An 18833-nucleotide genomic window follows, 5' to 3' on the forward strand; every position below is an offset into this window, starting at 1 on the left:
CAGCGGAAGAGCCTGATGTGGGGCTCGATCCCACAACGCCGGGATCACACCCTGAGCCGAAGGCAGGCACTTAACCGCTGTGCCACCCAGGCGCCCCAGGATGTTTGTTTTCGTATCGTTGAGCTTCAAGAGTTCTTTGTATATCTTGGATCACAGTTCTGGACAGAGTGTCCTATCCTACGTGCCTGGTGCTTAGTCAGTGTTGACACGCATTTAGGGCAGGTTTGATTTAGACAGTAAAACAGCGCAATTCCTGGTGCCCCTGCAGTCACCCGCAGCTGAGTTCTCAGTAGCTCAGATCGAGAGTCTCCCCTCAACGTTGTTTGTGGCTGTGGTGGCCGACATCTGACTTTATACAAGATTATCACCCCATTGATTGCCTCATGTCCTCTATAGATCCAGGAAGGAAGGGCTCTCATTCCCACTTTATAGGTGAGAAAAGAAAGGATTAGAAAATCACAAAAATAGTGTGCCTTTAGCACTCACTGTGGTCAGGCATCGTTCTAAGTTTTGTACATGTAACAAGTCAGATAATTCTTCCAGTGAGATGCATTGTTATCCCCACTCTTATATGAAAGGGCTGAGGGCCAGAGAGGTGAAGTGACTCCCCTGGTTTGCACAGCTAGTAAGAATTTGAACCCAGGGATTCTGGTCGAGAAGCTTCATCCCGATGCTCGGTGCCCCAGGAGAAGCCAGTGCCCCCCACAGGTCTTGGCACACAGGAAATACTCAGTACGTATTTACGGACCCAGGAGGACTCGATCCAGGCCATACAAAGCCAAGTTCGAATCCAGGACCCAGGCTTTCCAGTGCTTCCCTGGCTCCCCCAGTTGGGTTTTTGAGCAGCTCTGCAGAGAGGATGCCACTCAGCTCCCTCTTCCCCATCTGACCAGCAGGTGCAGTCCCGTAGGTGAGCCCTGGAGGCTCAAAGCTCAGTGGTCTGGACGCCCCGCGCCATGCTTTTATGTCTCCACCAGATTCCTGCCCAGAGCATCGCCCGTCACCCTGGCAACATGTCAGCAGCGCCTCAGTCCACCCAGCCCCTCCCCGCAGTGGGCAGCAGCCAGACCTTCTGTGCAGACCCAGTGCGCTCTCTGCCCGGGCTGCCCTCCAATGCGCCAGATCTCATTTTCTCCCTTTAAATTGCGTTCTGCTCAGAGTTCCCCCCCATCCTCCCCGGGGCCCTGGATAGGGAACACTGGTTACTATGGCAATGGGCTGGCTTGTGGCAGGAACTCAGCTCAGCAAATTAATTGCTGGACTTTTGGAGACTAATGGCCAAGCTCTGCCTCCCAGGGACAGGGTGTGTCCTACATCATGCCAGCTGGGCAGCTGAGCCCGGGAAAGAGCTCAGAGCCTGGGGAGAGAGAGAACTGCAATCGTGGCACCCATGCTTGCTGGGACTGCCACCAGAGGTGGGATGAGGAAGGCAGGGAAATGGGCTCTCCTAAATCTCACCTTCCCTGCACACTTGGTCTATGCTGGTATCTGTGCTGTGTGCTTCGGAGAAAGCATGTTGTATAACCCTCAGAGCCCCTGCGATGTAGAGGTCACCCCCTTTTTAATGGGGATGCAGTGCTCATTCATATGACTAAGGAAGAAAGCTGGGATTCCATACCAGGCCTGCCTGCCTCAGTGGGCATCTTGTGAACACTCGTGTACATTCCTGGGCAGGAGGCCGTTCTGTCCTCTACAATCTCTTCCAGAGGGTAGAAGCACAAGGAACATTTCCTAACTTACCCCATGAAGCCAGCATTACTCTACTTCCCCAAACCAGGCAAAGACCTTCCAAGAAAAGAAAAAGACTCTCATGAATATAAATGCGAAAGTCCTCAACAAGATATTAGCAAATTGAATACAAACATATATACAAAAAGAGTTCTATGCCATAACCACATAGGATTTTTCCCAAGTCTGTAAGGCCGGTTCAGAGTTTGAAAATCAATGAACGGATTGATCAAGCCAGCTTCTCTTCCCTCTGGTTATTTTCAGGTTTCTTCCGCACCTTTCCCCCTGGTGTCCTTGTTCTCTTCTTTCTTGTGAACTGAGTGATCAGAATTTGGGTTTTGACTATATGCTTTGCCTGTTTACCACATTGTTTCTGTGCTCAGGTAGTTAAGTGTCCCGCCAGCCAGGTTCCAACAGCCGGAGAGAAGCCACGTTGCCCAGCGGTGAGGAGCCTGGCCTGTGGTCAGACTGCCTGGGACTGCATCCTGGCTCCGAGGCGTGGAGTCCCAGGCAGGTTGCTACGCCCTTTGTGCTCAGTTTCTTACTCTGCACCTCCTGATACCTGCCGTTCAGATTAAATGAGTTCTTCCCTGTGAAGCCCAAGGTGGGTCCCGGTGCTTCATAAGCGCGTGGTGCTTCTTAACAGTGACTGTGGGAGAGAGTGTGGGCTCTGGTGTCCTCCGGGCCTGATGCCAGTCCAGCTGTGCCATTACTAGCCGCGTGCCCCAAGTGACATTGTCTGTGCTGCGGGCACACGCCGGCTTCATCACTGGCGAGGTGGGGGAACAGGGCAGCCTCCAGGTTTGCTGTGACCTCAGGGAGGAGGGTGGTAGAGGCACCGCGCTCACCGTGAGCACAGTCGGCCTGCTCTCCCCGGCCCGTTCTCTAGAGGGACAGCCCGGACTGTGGATTTTCAACTCCACAAATCCTCCTGGGGCCCCAGATGGGGTAACTGGCCGGCTGGTGAGAGGGATGGTGGTGGGCACTGATGCCCCCCAGGGAGCTTACAGTCAAGGGGTGATTGTCTCTGAGTGCCTTGGGTGGGCTTTCACACATCAGCAGGGTGTGCCGGGGGGTCTCCCCCACTCCTAGCCTCAGCTTGCTTGTCTGTAAAGGGGGATGCCAATGGCCCCCCCTTGGGGTTGTTGTAAGGATGGAAAGGTGCAGTGTGTATGGCATAGAGGCTCTCTACCAATGTCGGGCTTTACCCCAGCGGCGGGATCCTGTGGACGCCCAGTGGCTCAAGAAACAGGCCTGGGAGGGCATCCTGGCTCTGGCGCATGCAGCTGTGTGGCCTTGAGAGTGGTTGGGGCATCAGGCTAAGAGCTCTACGTTCAGTTTGAGTATTCAATCCCTACAACAATCCCCTGCCACAACCCACTATGAGGTGGGATCTGTTATCATCTGTTTTTTTTTTTTTGTTTGTGGCCTTTGTCATGTTGAAAAGTTTCCTTATCATCTTAGTGTAACGAGTGCTTTTATCATGAAAGGGAGTTAGATTTTGTCAAACGCTTCTGTATCATTTGGGATGACTGTGTGTGTTTTCCTTTGCTCCATTGGTGCAGTGCAACACGTGGGTTGATTTTTGTACATTGAACCAGCCTTGCATTCCTGAGGTGAATCCCAGTGGTCACAGCGTCTGACCCTTTCAGTGTGCTGCTGAATTCAGGTTTCTAGACTCCTGTAAGTACTTTTGCATCTCATTCATAAGGGATGTTGGTCTGCAGTTTTCTCTTTATTTGTGTGTGTATTTGGGAAGATGCATGACCAAGATTTCTCTAGAAACCTGGAGAGCACAACGTGGTTTTGCCCTGCTTCCACCCAGTTTCAACAGTGAGGAAAATGACCACATTTCTTGAGCCCTGGAAAATACCTGACACTATGGCTATTACCCCTTTATCTCCTCGATCCACATTTTACTTATTAGTTCATTTAAAAAACGACAGCTCAGTGTTGTTGCTAATATTTGGATTTGCTGTATCCACGAAGGTCCTGGAAAGGGAGGGGGCTCAAAGCCCAGAGGGGGCTGGGTTCAAGTCCTGGTCCCTCCTTGGTGACCTGGGGACAGACACATATCTTCTCCATCTTAGTCTCCTCTTTTGCCGAGGGGAAGCGATGATGCCTGTCTTGAAGGTCATGTGAGTTCATGCGACAATCAGAAAGTGCCTGGCACACGGCAGATAATACATGGTAGCTATTCAGTAACTTTCATGGCTCTTTGAAAATGTCTGTATTCTTCTACTAACGAAGGGCTCCTAGCCACCTCAGATAATAACATGACCGCATCATTCACTACTAAATCTAATATTTACTTGTCAAATGCCCACCGTGTGCCAGGAACTGTTCTAGGTTCTGGGCAGCAGAATGAACAAGACAGACAATCTGTGCTTTCCTATAGCTTTGAAGGATGAGAGGGGTGGGCAGCCCACTGGACTTGCTGAGATTCTGTGTCTCTCCTCCCTCTGGGCCCTCGGGTCCTGACCTTGGCCTCTGCCCCTCCATGTACCATTTTGGAAGTGTGCCTCTCTTCCTGCTTCTGTGGCTGCCTCCCGAATATGATACTTTCGAGGTGTTTTCAGGTGGGCTCTGTGCACTTATGAGGGGGCCGTTAGTGATGAGGGCATTTTGCCCTGAGGGTGGTGGGGACTGGAGTGAAAATTCAGGTGCCTGCCCGGAGAAGAGCCCTCATACCTGTCCTGCCTGGGGGAAGTCTCCCAGTGCCGTGCCTTGGCTCTCCTTTGGGGCTTTGCAGATGCTGTTCCCTCTGCTTGAAAGGATCACCTGCTTTTTTTTCTGGTTGAGTCCCACTCAGTTTTCCAAAATTGGCTTGGCTGTCACTTGTCCAGGAGTCCTGGCATACCCCTGAAATGGTCATGTGACAACACCGCCCCAGTGCTCCTGTCACCCCCTGAGCATCCTTGTGCCAGTGCCCAGGGCCCACCTCTTACCTGTCTCCCAGGTGTCACTGAGCACCCTTGAGGGTGGGGGTTCGGTGTCCTTCATCTGCCTGCCCTCAACACCTGGCACATGAGGGCAACTGATAAACATCTCAGAATTCTATAACCTGTTTTTCCTTTCCTGGATCTTGGCTTTAACAGTGACAACTACTTTTTGAAATGAATATCCCCGTGAAAACAAAATACGTAGAAGGAGAAGTACAGTTAGCTAATAAGCGTCAGAGATCAAAAAAATGCATAGAAAGCAAAAAGCAATGTCTCCCCCATAGAGCGGCTGATGGAGGGGGCGGTGGTGTCCCTGCTGCCGGGCTGCGGTGAGGGGGACGCCCCACACACTCCTGCACAGCTGGGGGCAGCGGGAGCCCGTACAACCTCTTCTGGAAAGAAGTTTGAGAATTTGTACTGGGTCCTCTTAAAAGATTTGATATGATGCCCTAAGTCTGTTCCTACAGACCTGCCCTAAGACAATAATTAAATATGGGCCAAGATTTAGCTAGCAAGATGTCCTCTTAGAACATGTGAAACAAAGAAACTGCCTGTGAAATGCCCAGAAGCAGAGATTACGATCGACATGTGGTGCTGGCTCCGAGGCGTGGGCTGCACGGCCGGGAGTGACGGGCCGGCCGGTCCTCAGTGCGCGTTTGCTGGGGCTGGAGGCAGTGGGGAGGCTGGGGTGTGGCTCCCACTCAGGCCTGCGGCTGCTTCTCTGGCTTCATGGCCCCGAGACCCTTCTCTAAAGGTGTGTCCTTCTCCACCCAGGGCATGTTCCAGTAGATTCTAACGCCGTCTCTTCCCGGCTGAGAAATGCGTGTTCCCAGGCGTGGGAGAGCCGTGGCTGGCCTGCGAGGGAACCCCGCCATCTGCCTTCTCTGGATGCTGCTGCTGTGGCCTGGGGACGGCGGCTGCCAGGCCCAGAGGGCAGGTGGGGCCACCGTGGAAAGAGCCGGGGCTGGGCCCCGAGCCGCCAGCATGTGTGTGCATGTGTGAGAGGGTGAGCGGAAGTGAGTGTGAGGGTGAGAGTCTGAGGTGAGTGTGTGTGTGTGAGTGTGGGGTGCAGACGTGTGCCTGTGAGTGGGCGAGGGACTGAGGGCGTGAGAGCGAGCGAGGTGGACCACCCAGCAAGTGAGCGTGTCAGCTGTCCTCGCCAGTGCATGTGGTAGCCAGTCGTCCAGCGAGCGCATGTGCTTGTGCAAGCAAGAGTGTGTGAATGTGTGACAGAGCTGGAGAGAGGATATAACATTGCACATATGAGTGAGTCTGAGGCTGTGACTCTGAGTTATGAAATTGTCAGAGTGTGTATGTAAAAGTGAGAGTGCATGCGTGTGAGAGTGCACACGTGTGAGAGTGAGGTGAGTGTGTGGGGTGTGTGTGTGACTGTGTGAGCATGTGTGAGTGTGATAGAGCTGGAGAGTGTATAAAAGTGAGTGTATGAGTGTGAAAATCTGAGGGTGAGTGTGGGACTGTGTGTGTAAAAGTGAGTATAAGAGTGTGAGAGCGTCCGAGGGGTGTGGGTGTGTGTGACTGAGTGTGTGAAAGTGAGAGTGCAGGACTATGTCAGCATGTGTGTGAATGTGAGCGTATGTGAAAGTGTGAGTGTGAGAGTCTGGGGGTGAGTGTGTGTGAGTGTGGGAGAGTGTGTGTGCAGGACAGTGCAGGAGAACAACGGGCTGTCTTAACCCACATCCCGAGTAGACCGCACCGTGTGCCGTGAGCCTGTCTCTGTCGAGTGCGTGCAGGTTTTTGGGGACAGAGGGCAGGGGCAGGACCGTGTTGCATTGTCCTGTGAAGGATCTGGAGGCACATTCCAGTGGAAAGGGACACCCTGGAGGCCTGCCAGAGAGGCGGCCAGGACCACAAGGAGAACACGCTTCTGTAGTAGAGGGGGGAGTGGGAAGTTCGCTGCAGAAGAAGGGGCGGGGGCAGGAGGGTTAGGTGTGATGGGACAGTGGCCCAGCCCACCTGTCTGAGGGCCTCCTGGGGAAGGTGCCATCAGCACTGAGACGTGACGGAGGCTCAGGAGCATGAGCGGGTCCGGGTCACGGCACCCCCACAAAGGCTGCATGTGCGGCTCCTTGGGGCACAGGGGGACGCCTCTCTGGGAAGGGCCCCAGGGCGTCAGGGCGCGCACCTGGCTGCAAAGCCACCCCATTTTGTAGATGAGGAACCGAGGTGAAGACAGCCCAAAGCCCCCAGCAGGTGAGGAGGGTGCCCACACTGTGTTCCCCGAGCCTGCAGAAGAAGCAAACATGGACAGAAACCCCAGGCCTTGTGTTTCTGCGTTGTTTTTCCTGAGTCCCCTCCTATATTTCACTTTGCCTGAACCTCTCAAAGCCCAGCTAGCTGGAGAGACAGTGATGACGGTGCACGGCCTGGTCTTCATGGGAGGAATGTTGGGTTCTGTGTCCACGGAGATGAGCCCAAGAGCACGCACAGCCGGCACACCCAAGGGCCCAAGCACCATCTCTTCCCATCCCTCGCTTCACAGCATGGAGAATGGCAGCCCAGAGGAGAGTGGTGTCTGGCAGGGCTCACACACGTGGCTCTTGCCCATGGCAGAGCTGAGGGCACCCCCCAAGGTCAGAGCCCTTCCCGAGATAGCACACCTAATTCTCACGTGCTCACCATGCAGTCTGCTCCCTAGCCCCCAGGAGAGAATGTATGAGAGTGCCACAGGGCCCCTAGGTGAGACCTCTGGAACAAAATGGACCTTCTGCAGCCTTAACACAAATTTGCTCAGGGATTACAGCCCAGAGGCTGGGCCCTGCTTGGCCCACAGCAGCAATTACCCTACACAGGCTGGGACATTATTGTCCCAAAGACAAAAGGATGACCTTTTGTGTCAAGGAGAAAAACTCCCCAGGAATTATCTCTTGAGTTCACACATCTGGGCAAACACACTCCAAAAGCTCTAATCCTGTTAGGGAGCAATCCTGGGAAGACAGGGGTTTACCTCCGCTCCCGAGAGCAGATTACAGCTTGGATTTTAGAAACTCGGGGTAAAGGTAGATAGGGAAAACTTACGAGAGGCCCTGGTGTAGGGTGGGATGGGGAAGTGTGTGTGTGTGTGTGTGTGTGTGTGTGTGTGTGTGTGTGTGTGTGTGTAAGTAAATACAAGGTTATTTTTCTGTTTTCTGAATTCATTGCTTATAAATATAAAATCAGAAATACAGAATAATAAATTTTACTCACAGTTCTGCTTTTCAGAGGTAAGCAATGTTTCTTTTTGTAGGTCCTCTGATGCATACAGACCCAATCCCACACACAGTCCATCGCATTGACACACAGCTTTTCAGACCCAACAAGACATTGGGAGAATGTATCTTGTTGGTAAATAAAGATCGCTTCAAGCCAGCACTCTGTGGCTGCTGGTCTCTGTGCCGTGTGAGCCCACGCGGGTGAGCCTGCGAGCGGTTCCGTAGGGGAGCGTGGAGCTGGGCTCCAGGATTTTGCTTGCCAGTGCTGCATGAACTTCTTAGATCTCTTTTACAATTTTTCTTCCCCTGCGTCTGATTGTTTGATGAGGGTACATCCCTAAATTTGAAAGTGATGGATCAAAAACGCTCTCCTTCATAAGGCTTCTAGAACCCTGAAGATGGGTGTGACGGATCCCATGGCCAGTGGCAGGGCAGGTGGCTGCATTCTCTTGTGCACTGGCTACCTTGGCATTTTTTATACTTTTACCAACATGATAGTTTAACAAACTGGGTTTTTATTGTAGTTGTTCTTATTTCGTTTTTACGAGACAAATGTTTTTGCAATGTCCAGAGACCTGGTCAGCTGCTGCTGGTGGTACGAACAAGCCTCAGATTCTGGAATAGTCAAGACCAAGGCATCTTGATGCTTCCCTTATATGTTTGTACAGCTCTCTGGAGTTTAGAAACCCTTTTCCTCATCTTACCAATGGTGAAATGGGGATGAGCAAGCTCTCAGTACAGGGTTGCCCTGAGGATCAGAAATAAATTAGTGTCCTGTTTTGTTTCATCAAAAGCATTGTATACATTCATATAAAACTTGCAAAGTTTATAAAAATAGAAGCATATTACACATCAAAATATGCTTCTATTTTTATAAAGCATTATAGAATGTCTACAAATTTATATTGCAAGTATATGAGTGCAAAATATTTTATGTGATTTATAATACTGGAATACTATAAACTATTTAAACATCTAACAAGAGGGTATTGGCTAAATAAATTATGTGCTCTGTGCAATGGCATCTTGCAGCCATGGAAACCAACATCCTCACACTGGAAATGGGTTTTCAGCATATTGCCGGATGTGGGGAAAACAGCTATGTATCAGCGTGTCTGATACAGTCCCACGTGCATTAGTAACTACATGGAAACAGAAAATAATTAGGTGTGTACGCTGTGGGTTAACAGTGTGATCTCTCTGTAGATGGAAACATAAGCGTTTGAAACATTTCTCGATTGCCTTTTATGAAATGAGCATGCATTATTTGCAGTTGGTTTATAAAACAATGAAGTCACTTGGTAACCAACACAAAAACTATTGGAGAAATTGATAGAGTGGTGTTCCATGAACACTAACCACTTTTATGCAAGGACACATATTGGCAGCTGGACCTCACAGCAACCTTGGGGACACTCATCATAAGCCAGTTCAGAGAACGAGGTTTGGAGCTTTAAGGCAGCCGGGGGAGACCCCCAGCCAGTGTGACCTTTCCCAATCCGTTTGCCCCAGCTCACCCTTCCTCTCCCCCCTCCCCTCCTGCAGGTTGCAAGACTGTCCACTACGACCTGGTCTTCCTCTTGGACACCTCCTCCAGCGTGGGCAAGGAGGACTTTGAGAAGGTCCGGCAGTGGGTGGCCAACCTGGTAGACACTTTCGAGGTGGGCCCCGAGCGCACCCGCGTGGGGGTCGTGCGCTACAGCGACCAGCCGACCACGGCCTTCGAGCTGGGGCTGTTCGGCTCGCGGGAGGCGGTCAAGGCGGCGGCGCGGCACCTGGCCTACCACGGCGGGAACACCAACACGGGCGACGCGCTGCGCTTCATCACGCGCCACAGCTTCTCCCCGCAGGCCGGCGGCCGCCCCGGGGACCGCGCCTTCAAGCAGGTGGCCATCCTCCTGACCGACGGCCGCAGCCAGGACCTGGTGCTGGACGCCGCGGCCGCCGCCCACCGCGCGGGCATCCGCATCTTCGCCGTGGGTGTCGGGGCCGCGCTCAAGGAGGAGCTGGAGGAGATCGCCTCGGAGCCCAAGTCCGCCCACGTCTTCCACGTGTCCGACTTCAACGCCATAGACAAGATCCGTGGCAAGCTGAGGCGCCGCCTGTGTGAAAGTGAGTGTGCGCGGGGCGCTGGGCGGAGCAGTGGGGAGCCCAGAGCTGTGCCGCTGGCAGGTGGCGGGGCTGCGCCAGAGGGCAAGGGCCGGGGGTTCCGGAACGGAGGAGAGGGGAAAACCAGTCGGGCCTGCACCCCTGCACCCGGCAGGGCGCACACCTGCGTCCTTCCCAGGCTCCGCCTCCAGGGCGCAGGCAGGAAGGAAATTCTTTAAAGAGGGCTGGGTTCTCAGCCCCATGCACCTGGAGAGACCTGGGGTGGGTTCAATGCCTGGGAGTCTGGGCTGCATGTCTGTAGTGGTAACACATGTGCTCACCTGCAGGGCTGTTCAAGTCGGAGCCCAAGCTCTCAAAGCCCTTCTTTTTTTTTTTTTTTTTTAAAGATTTTATTAATTTATTCGACAGAGATAGAGACAGCCAGCGAGAGAGGGAACACAAGCAGGGGGAGTGGGAGAGGAAGAAGCAGGCTCATAGCGGAAGAGCCTGATGTGGGGCTCGATCCCATAACGCCAGGATCACGCCCTGAGCCGAAGGCAGACGCTTAACCGCTGTGCCACCCAGGCGCCCCTCTCAAAGCCCTTCTTAAAGCACATGGCAGATGAACTATATCCGGCCCCCTTTCTTCTTCCAAGGGACTGCAGGGACTAGGGGTCTAAGGAAGTGGGCACAGACAGCCTTCTGGTCTGTAGCTGTGATCCCCAGTCAGCCATTTGGAGATGGTCAGGCCGTGCTTATCCCAGAGGCCAAGTGCTGTTGACCTGGTGCCCTCTGAGATAACCCGAGGTCGTCTGGAATCTGTTGACTGTGGCTGGGGATGGGCGATGGGGGAGGTTGGGCAGCAAGTGGGGAGCTGACAGCCCCTGGGCTTCTGACCCTGAAGGCTGACCTCCAAGACCCTTGTTGGGTCATTCTCAGGACAGCCTCCTGCACAGGACAGGAAGGGTGAAATGGGTTTTTGTGCACCCATCTGTGTCCAGCTTCTGTTCTGCCTGCTTCACTGGGGTGACATTTGTCCTTCCTGGGTCATGAGCAGTGTTCGGTAACGCCCCTCTCCAGGGCCAGTAGGTGGGGGCTGGGAGCAGGGTCTCAGCCTCTGTCTTGCGGACTCCTTCTGGGGACCGAGATTTCTCCGGTGGGAGAAGCTCAGAGGGTCACAGCTTACTGGGGACAGGGAAGCCTTGGGGTTGTGGCTGGCAGTGGGAGCAGCTGGGCATGACTTGGCAGAGCAGCGGGGGCGGGCCTGGCTTGCAGCTGGGAGAAAACAGCTAAACTGTCTGGTACCCGATGCCCTCGGGCTCTGTACCTCTCTGTGACTCTTCTCCTTTGGCTCACTTAATCTCCACTTCCACTTACTTATTCGTAGATACTTATTGGGGGTCTAGTTTTTATGTGGCCTTGTGTCGATTTCTGGACCTGTTGAAAAAGATAAGACAAAAGTCCTGCTCTTGGAGTGTTCATAGTCTAGATGGCAAAAAAGACACGTAAAAAGGGATAAAATGCTGTGGGGGTGATCTTAATGAAGGCGCCACAGTGTCCCATGGGGTTCTACTGTGGTTGTGTTCAGTGATGACCCTGAGAATGATGGAGGGCTTCCTGGAGGAGGTGGTGCTTAGACCATTTAGGACATGCCTGAGCTGTAGGATGCAGGATTGAGGGATGGCATGACACAGTCAGGAAGTGAAATGGAGCCTTCTGGCTGTGGTCAAGGAGGGAACTGGGGTTGGTGGCTTTGTATGATTGTCAAGCTCTCAATAAAGGAGGGCATGTGTGCTAAGATGAGGTGTGGAAGGCTTTTGTGCAAGGGTATGACACTGAGATCTGTGAGAATGGGAGGCTGGCAGGACAGCAGGACACAAGGAGACCCTTTACAGGACTGCTGGAGAAATTCAGAGATCAAACAGGGCTGGGAACAGAAGGAGCACTGAGGACCAGCCCCATTCCACAGATGAGGAAACAGAGGCCCGGAGTGCTCAGTGAAGGAAAGCTATCCGGTAGTGTGCGAGGCCTCGGCCGTGAATTTCACTTCATCCTCATCACAACCACATAGGTTATGGTGATGTCCTTCTCACGGTTACGAGCACACGCATGCTGAGCTCCTGGCAGGGACAGCTGCTAGGCCCTCAGCAGTAGGCCAAAGGGTTGCCGTAGCCAAGACGGGAGAGGGCAGAAAGGCAGGAGAGACAGCCTGGGAGGGCCAGGGCTCAGGATTGACCTCTGGGCTGATGAGAGCCAGACACCGGGCTCCAGGCCCAGCCAGGAGGCCGAAGTCCAACGTGGTGGCTTTGGAGTGTGTGCAGCTGCTGTGATCCCAGAATGCCGGGAAGCAGGACTCCTCTCGACCCTGCCCGCTGGCATTTTGTCATCCCGCCAGCCTGGGTTCAAACAGGTTCTAGATGTTGGCCAGGCAGAATCTAGATTTTGAAGAACTTGCGTGCCCAGGGCGTGGTTCTGGGAATGGTGGGAACAGCCCCAGAGAGGTGAAGTCACTGGGATGTGCTGCCCAGTTAATAGAAGGGCCGGGCCGGGGACGGAATCCGGACCTTTGGCCTCCATGTGCTGGCCTCATCCTTCTGCGCCCCGGACTGAGGCGGGGCCCTCACTGACCTTGGTTCTGAGTCAGGGACCGTGCTTTCCATCACAGGCAGTAGAGGACCCACTGTAACTAGCTCGGGGAATATAGCAAATTCATATCACACATGACAAAAAGGTCAGACGTCAGGCGGGCTTGAATGATGAGACCAGGGTCGTTCCACTCCTTCCATGTCTAGGTTTCTCCTTGGCATTTTCTCTGTTCTTGGCGGGCTTGGATGTCCGGGTCCCGGCATGGACGGTCCTCTGCAGAGATGTTGATGAAGGCTTTGTCGAGAGAAGGGTGAGGTCGCTAAGGGTTACTGAGCCCCCGGGAATGGTCAGCAGGAGAAGCAGGCTGATGGCAAGGGTGGAAGTGTGCTCAGAGACCCATGAGATGCAGAGGGGGCTGGAGTCACCCCAGGGAGCACAGCTGCTGTCTCAGTGGTGGCCTAGAGGGAGGAGGGAGGAAGTGCCTGCCCTCTCTGCCCTCTTCTCACCTCCCCTCCTCCACTGGCCTAAGCCAGTCTGACAGCAGCCCACAAGGGGCCCAGGTGATGGCGTCCCAGGGGCCAGCCTCCCAGGCTTGCAGCGGGCAGGGGAGGTGAGAACAGGTGTGGGAGGTCACACAGGGGCTACCTGTGGTGAATCTTAGGGCCACATGAGACTTCAGACCCAGAAGGGATGAGACCATGGCCCAGCAGGCCTGGATTCAGTCTGATGGACGAGCGTGGGTCTGCGGCTCTCCACAGACCAACGCTGTGGCTTCGGAGTGGAAAGAGGCTGACCGTTTGGGGCCGAAACCACATGACCGTGTCCTAGTCGCCAACCCCACTCCATTCCCAGGGGAAGGGGTTTGATCCATGCAGGGACACTGGGGGCTGCAACCAAGAGAAGGGGAACCAGATGCCAGCCAGCTGGGGACACCGCACGTCCCCCATGATAACATTAAGAAAACTCACAGTAGCCAGGCTCTTCCAAAAGCCGAAATAGATGTAAGATGCTCAGTTGTCTAAAGGGAATCCGTTTTTGTAAATACAGCTGTAAGCTGACTAGGGGCCTGCTCGATTCTGGTGACAAATGAAACAAAATCCCCTTACAATTGCTTCAATTAGAAAGAAAGCAAAACAGAATAAAATAGCTAACAGTAACATACTGAAATACATCCAGTACGATTAAATCAAGGAGCATCACAAAATCCACATGGCCAGAAATCCCTGCTCACACAGGAGATATCTTTGGGTGACTTCGGAACCCACATGGGGGCTCTTCTGAATCGGGGCCTCATACCGATGATCTGGGAAATCACAGACTAATGGTGTGGGCTTTTTGGTGTAGTAGTCAGTCAGTTCGATCCGACCTATTCATTCATTCATCCATTTAACAGGTGGGCGTCATAGCAGTCATCGGGTTTTATCATATCATTCATTCATGCAGTCTTCAGCAGCCCAGCAGAGCATTGTAGTAATTGTTCATTCATTCATTCATTCGTTCGTTCATTCATTCATTCAGCAGCCACACACCGAACGATTCGTCTGTTGGGGCCCACGCTGAGTTCCCAGGATGCAGTAACGGCTCTGATGTTCTTTTCGTTCTAGAGAAGCTCGCCTACTTGGGGCAGCAGGAACGTGGCAGCTAATCACACGAGGGAATGTGGACCCTGGTTACCACCTGCCGTGTCACGTGTCTCCTTAGTTTATGTGCCTGGGGTCTGCCTTCACACACGACCATAAGCTTCATGAGGGCAAAGTCTGTTCCTCGTGGTTTCCGAGGGCCCAGAACAGAGCCTGGAGTGCAAAGCAGCTGCCTAAATGTTGTTTACGGGAAATCGAGGGTGGGAACCTGTGTGAGTTCTGTGCCTGCTGTGTGATGTGCGTGTTAGAGGTGCCTGTGCCACGACCTGGCCCCTCCCAAGTGCAAAGGTTGAGAGTATTCTGCAAACCTGTAATCATACCCAACGTGAACTGAAATATTGACCTTATCTATATGTTGACGAGCAGAGCCAAACGGTTAGATTCTGAAGGTTGATGAGGGTCTGGAAAAGGCAGGCTGGCTGGGATGGGCTGAATACAAGCCCAAGATGTCCCCGTGCCTCGTCAGGTGGGACAGACGCAGAGGAGCAGGACCCTGCCCGGGCTCCGCTGGAGGGAACAGAACCGGGGAGTCTGCTGTTCTCTGAGCCCTGACCGCTGACAGCACTTTGTAGTCCGCTCTTGCCCCGTTCCGCACCCAGCCCCAGGAGGTGGTGTCGACACCGAGTTCTGCGCACAGGGAGCCAATGCTCCAGGCCTGCACGGGCCAGCACAGGTGGGCCTTGACCAATCAGGTGCTGGTCCTAACCGGGAAGTGCCACAAGGACTATACGCACGGCTTTTGTAGACAGAATGACAAAAGCGTTTCACGAATATCTTTTCTATTGACTACGTATTGAGATATGAATATTCTGGGAATTTAGGGACACGTACAATATATTAGTAAAATTAATCTCAGCTCCTATCTCAGCTCAGGTTCTTCTATTTGCTCAAATGTGGGTGCTGGAAACTTTACTCTTACATACAAAGTCCACACGCAAGGCTCTTCCTCCTTCCCCACCCTGTCCTTTGATGCTGCTGCTGCCGAGTGCAAGTCCAGCTTCCAGAGCCCATGCTTTTCCATCCCACGCTTGACTGCAGGAGGGTGGAGGGGCGGCTCTGACGGACAGCAGGCTTCCCGGGGCTGCCCTTCCGAGGGGAAGCAGAACCCAGGTCAGTGCACAGGAAGTGAGGGCCCGTGTCCGGGGTGGGGTGCCCCAGTCCCCGGCCCTGAGGCAGCGTAGAGGGGGGGTCCATGAGCAGTGGTTGGCTCTCAGCCCAGCTGAGAGTGACCAGGTGAGCTGAGGAGGGGTGCTGTGGAAACAGGAACGGGCCTGAGATCAGACAGAGCTTCCTTGGGGTGGCCATTGTGGAAGTTTCTGTGTCCACGTGCCCCTGGGCCACCTGTGGACCTGGACGGGTTTGCTCTGGATCTCTAGGTGCCTCTGTTGAACGTTCTGCTAAGAGCTCCATTAGAATTCCAGCTGCATATCGTACCACTTGGGACATGGCTGCAAATAGGGTACTTAGTTCTAATTTTTTTGTTCTCGCCCGTTTATGACTTGGTCTGGGCTTACCTCCTTTGTCAGAGCTCGTGTGTGTGACACCCAGGGTTGTCTAGCACTGTGATGACCCGAGCATCAGTGATGACGGGGTTCGACTCACACCCCAGGGCGGCCTGGCGGGTGAGGAGCAGCCCTGGGAGCTTAACCCTGTTCTGTTTGACCCAGGTCCTGAATTCTTTCCAGTAAGTTGGGATATTTAGGGAATATCTTTCAACCCACTGATGTTATTGATGTCTCCCCACATTCCCAACACGGGTTACCTTGTTCCTTCTGGTCTGTGGACAGCACCGAGGCACAGAGGGCCTACACGGCTTGCCCGGGATCACAGGGAGCCAGGTGTTCCAGCATCCGTTTCCTTCAGCGCCCACCGCCTGGGAGTTGGCCCGTCAGGCTGCTCCTCTGCGATCCTTTGGAGTCTAATACTGAACCGTGCTGGTGCCTTGCGCCGGCCTGGCTCACGTGGTGACCAGTGGCTGTGTGCTGAGTCCATGAATGAAGCTAACAGTATGTGGCTCACTGTCCCCAGCCTCGGGCTCATGCAGGGAGGGGCCTCTGTGTCATGGCATCAACTCCGGCCTCTGCGGCCTCACCAGGTCCCCAGGGGACTCCATCTCAGCCTGGCTTCCTGTGGTGCGTGGGGCGGAGGCTGCAGACGGGGCCCAACCCCAGAGCACTGGCTGTAATTAAGAGCTTTCTCCACCCCGGGCTCGGTCGTGGCCACAAAACAACCTTTATATAGCTTATCGGTTGGCCGTGAGTGAGCCTGTGGAATGCCAGCTGGCCACAGCTGAGCGACCTCCGCCTCCTTCTATTTTGGGGACACTCAGTGGTGGTCTTCTCGCCCCTCTCCCCATGCGCAGGAGGCACCGTCCTGGGTTCTGTCTTCTAGCTTTCGGACAGCTGGGCTGAGATGCTGGCGTGGGTTAGGGCAGAGCGGCCTCTCCCATGCTCTGTGGTGCTGTGTCGTAGGACACGTGGGCACCCTCTCTCCGTCTCTCTCTCTCTGTCGCTGGTGTGTCTGTGCTTGGCTGTGTTGCTGTTCCAGAGAGAGTCTGGATGGCTGGATGTTCTATTTACCAATATGGCAAAGGTGGGGGGGTTTGCAGAGGGAGACCGACTTATTTCGTGTGGCAGGGAGATTAATTTTATGTTCACCTGTGGCTCTCCCTGGAAAAAGGTCAGCATCTACACCCCAGCTCTGCATTTAATTAGTGGGTGCCCTGTGTTCATTCAGCCCCCCGAGCCTCCGCTGCCTGTGTGGGGGCGAGCGCGTCCTCACGCCCTCGTCTGCCGTGACAGCATGCGGGTCAGCCCGGGCCTGGGCGCTGTGGCCATCGAGGGCTCGCTGTGCTCTTGACTGTGGTTATCAGCCGGAAATTTCACCTTGTAAATGAGTGAATTATTAGGTTCACTTGAAAATGTGTCCTTTTTTTCTTTTTGTAGCCCGTCGTCAGTAAATAACAGAACTTACTGATGTAATAGGGAATGGACTGGATGGACGTTTAAGGGTACCGTGTCACAACCGTGGGTGTTCCCAGGCCTCTCTAGAGCACTGGGTTATTTTTTCCAACACATTTTAATCAATCCCCTGTTCTCTCGCAGACATTGTTCTGAGGCACAGGGTTCCTCCTTGAATAAGACATCTGTGATCCTGCTTTTAGAGTGACATTTCCAGAGGCCCCTGGAGAAGAATTGAGTTGAGCTTGGGATGCCAAGCAGCAGCAGTCCGCATCCCGAGTTCCAGGCAGAGGCAGTGGTGAAAGCCAAGGGCCTGGGGTAGTTGTGCACTCTGGGTGCTGGAGGGGGGTGTGCGAGAAGGAGAGTGTTGTTATCCCCTGCTTCAGGAGGTGAAAATTGAGGCTTAGTTTGTTGGCTTAACGTTCCCAAGCTTGTCCAGTAGAAGGAGTCCAGCCACGAGTCTTTGGCCAGAAGCAGAGTCCATCTCGAAGCCCTGGGATAATCTGTCCCCTTGAAGACCCAGCAGTAACGCCCAGGGAAGGGCTTTGTGGCTGGCTATTGGCATGCCTGGGTGGCACGGCCAGCCTCAGAATTGCTCTGGGCCCCGTCTCCCTCGGAACCTGAGTCTCACAGCCATCCACGAGGGCACAGCCTGCTGCTGGCATTGTCCCCAGTGACCAGCTCTTCCTGACTACACAACTGCCTCCATCCCCACGTCCCTCTGCCTGCCCAGAGACTGGTGGTAAGGTCAAGACACATACACACACACACACACACACACGCACACAGAGACACAGGTGTGTGTGTGTGTGTGTGTGTGTGTGTGGCCACCAGACCCAGCTAGCCCTCTGGGTGGACTGAAGGCCTGGGAGGAGTCTGTGGCAGCATCAGCTGTGGGTTTGGAGCTGCCACGTGGATGTCTGTGGCTTGGCCCTCGGGGCCGCATCAGCCTCAAGAAGCAATTCCGGCCGGGCCCGCCCTTTGCCTAAAGGTCACTGGGAGTTCCTCCTGGGAAAACTTGTTATGATCGAGCTCACCCCCTAGAAATAGCAACTGGGTTACTTAATTGTGATTATGTGCTAGGAAATTTTATTAGAAAGTAACTGAAAATGATGGAAAGCTGAAAACCACCCATCAGTTATATGTAATTGGCATACCTCCGGGGAAGAGACACGGTCTTCCAGCTATGTCCAGCCAGGCTCATGCGTGGGAGCTGTTCAGAGCATGTCCCTGCCTGACTCCTGTCTCTTCCTAAAACCGAGGAACCCCTGTGTCAAAACCAGACATTCTGTCCCTAGCCTCCGTGGGACGGGGGGTGTGTCCCGTGGCACTGGGAGGGGCGTATGCCTGCATACCCTCCACTCCCTCTGAATGGACCACCACTCACGTTGCTTCTGAGTCCTGGTTTCCTGTGATGGTGCAATAGTGTCTTCCTTGTGCTGAATTCTGCGTGTGCCCGCATGTGTGTGTTCCTGCACGCCGTACCCACAAGACGTGTGCGTCGACAGCGAGGTGCCGTCAGTGGTTGTGCCTCGCCCGTGCTGGTGCCCGGCACGCCTAGCTCTGCTTCCCTACCCTCAGTCTCCTCGCCTCTTACTGGTCTTGTGCGCAGCCATACAAAGAGGGTGCCGGCACCATTCCTACCTTGTAGGGGGTTGTGAGGATATAATGGGGCGTGCG

General features: G+C 53.9%; 1 protein-coding gene across 1 annotated transcript in view; it reads left to right on the plus strand.

The window, feature by feature from the left end:
• Positions 1-18833, plus strand: part of COL22A1 (collagen type XXII alpha 1 chain) — a 248728-nt gene that overhangs the window by 14063 nt on the left and 215832 nt on the right. The window contains exons 2-3 of the mRNA XM_045812201.2: positions 5445-5607; positions 9425-9991. Of these exons, the coding sequence (XP_045668157.2) occupies positions 5490-5607; positions 9425-9991 (685 nt within the window). The 5' untranslated portion in view covers positions 5445-5489. The remainder of the gene's footprint in view (positions 1-5444; positions 5608-9424; positions 9992-18833) is intronic.

Source organism: Ursus americanus, chromosome 9 (genome assembly GCF_024610735.1).
Source record: "Ursus americanus isolate L20-20 chromosome 9, mUrsAme1.1.p, whole genome shotgun sequence".
Lineage (NCBI taxonomy): Eukaryota > Metazoa > Chordata > Mammalia > Carnivora > Ursidae > Ursus > Ursus americanus.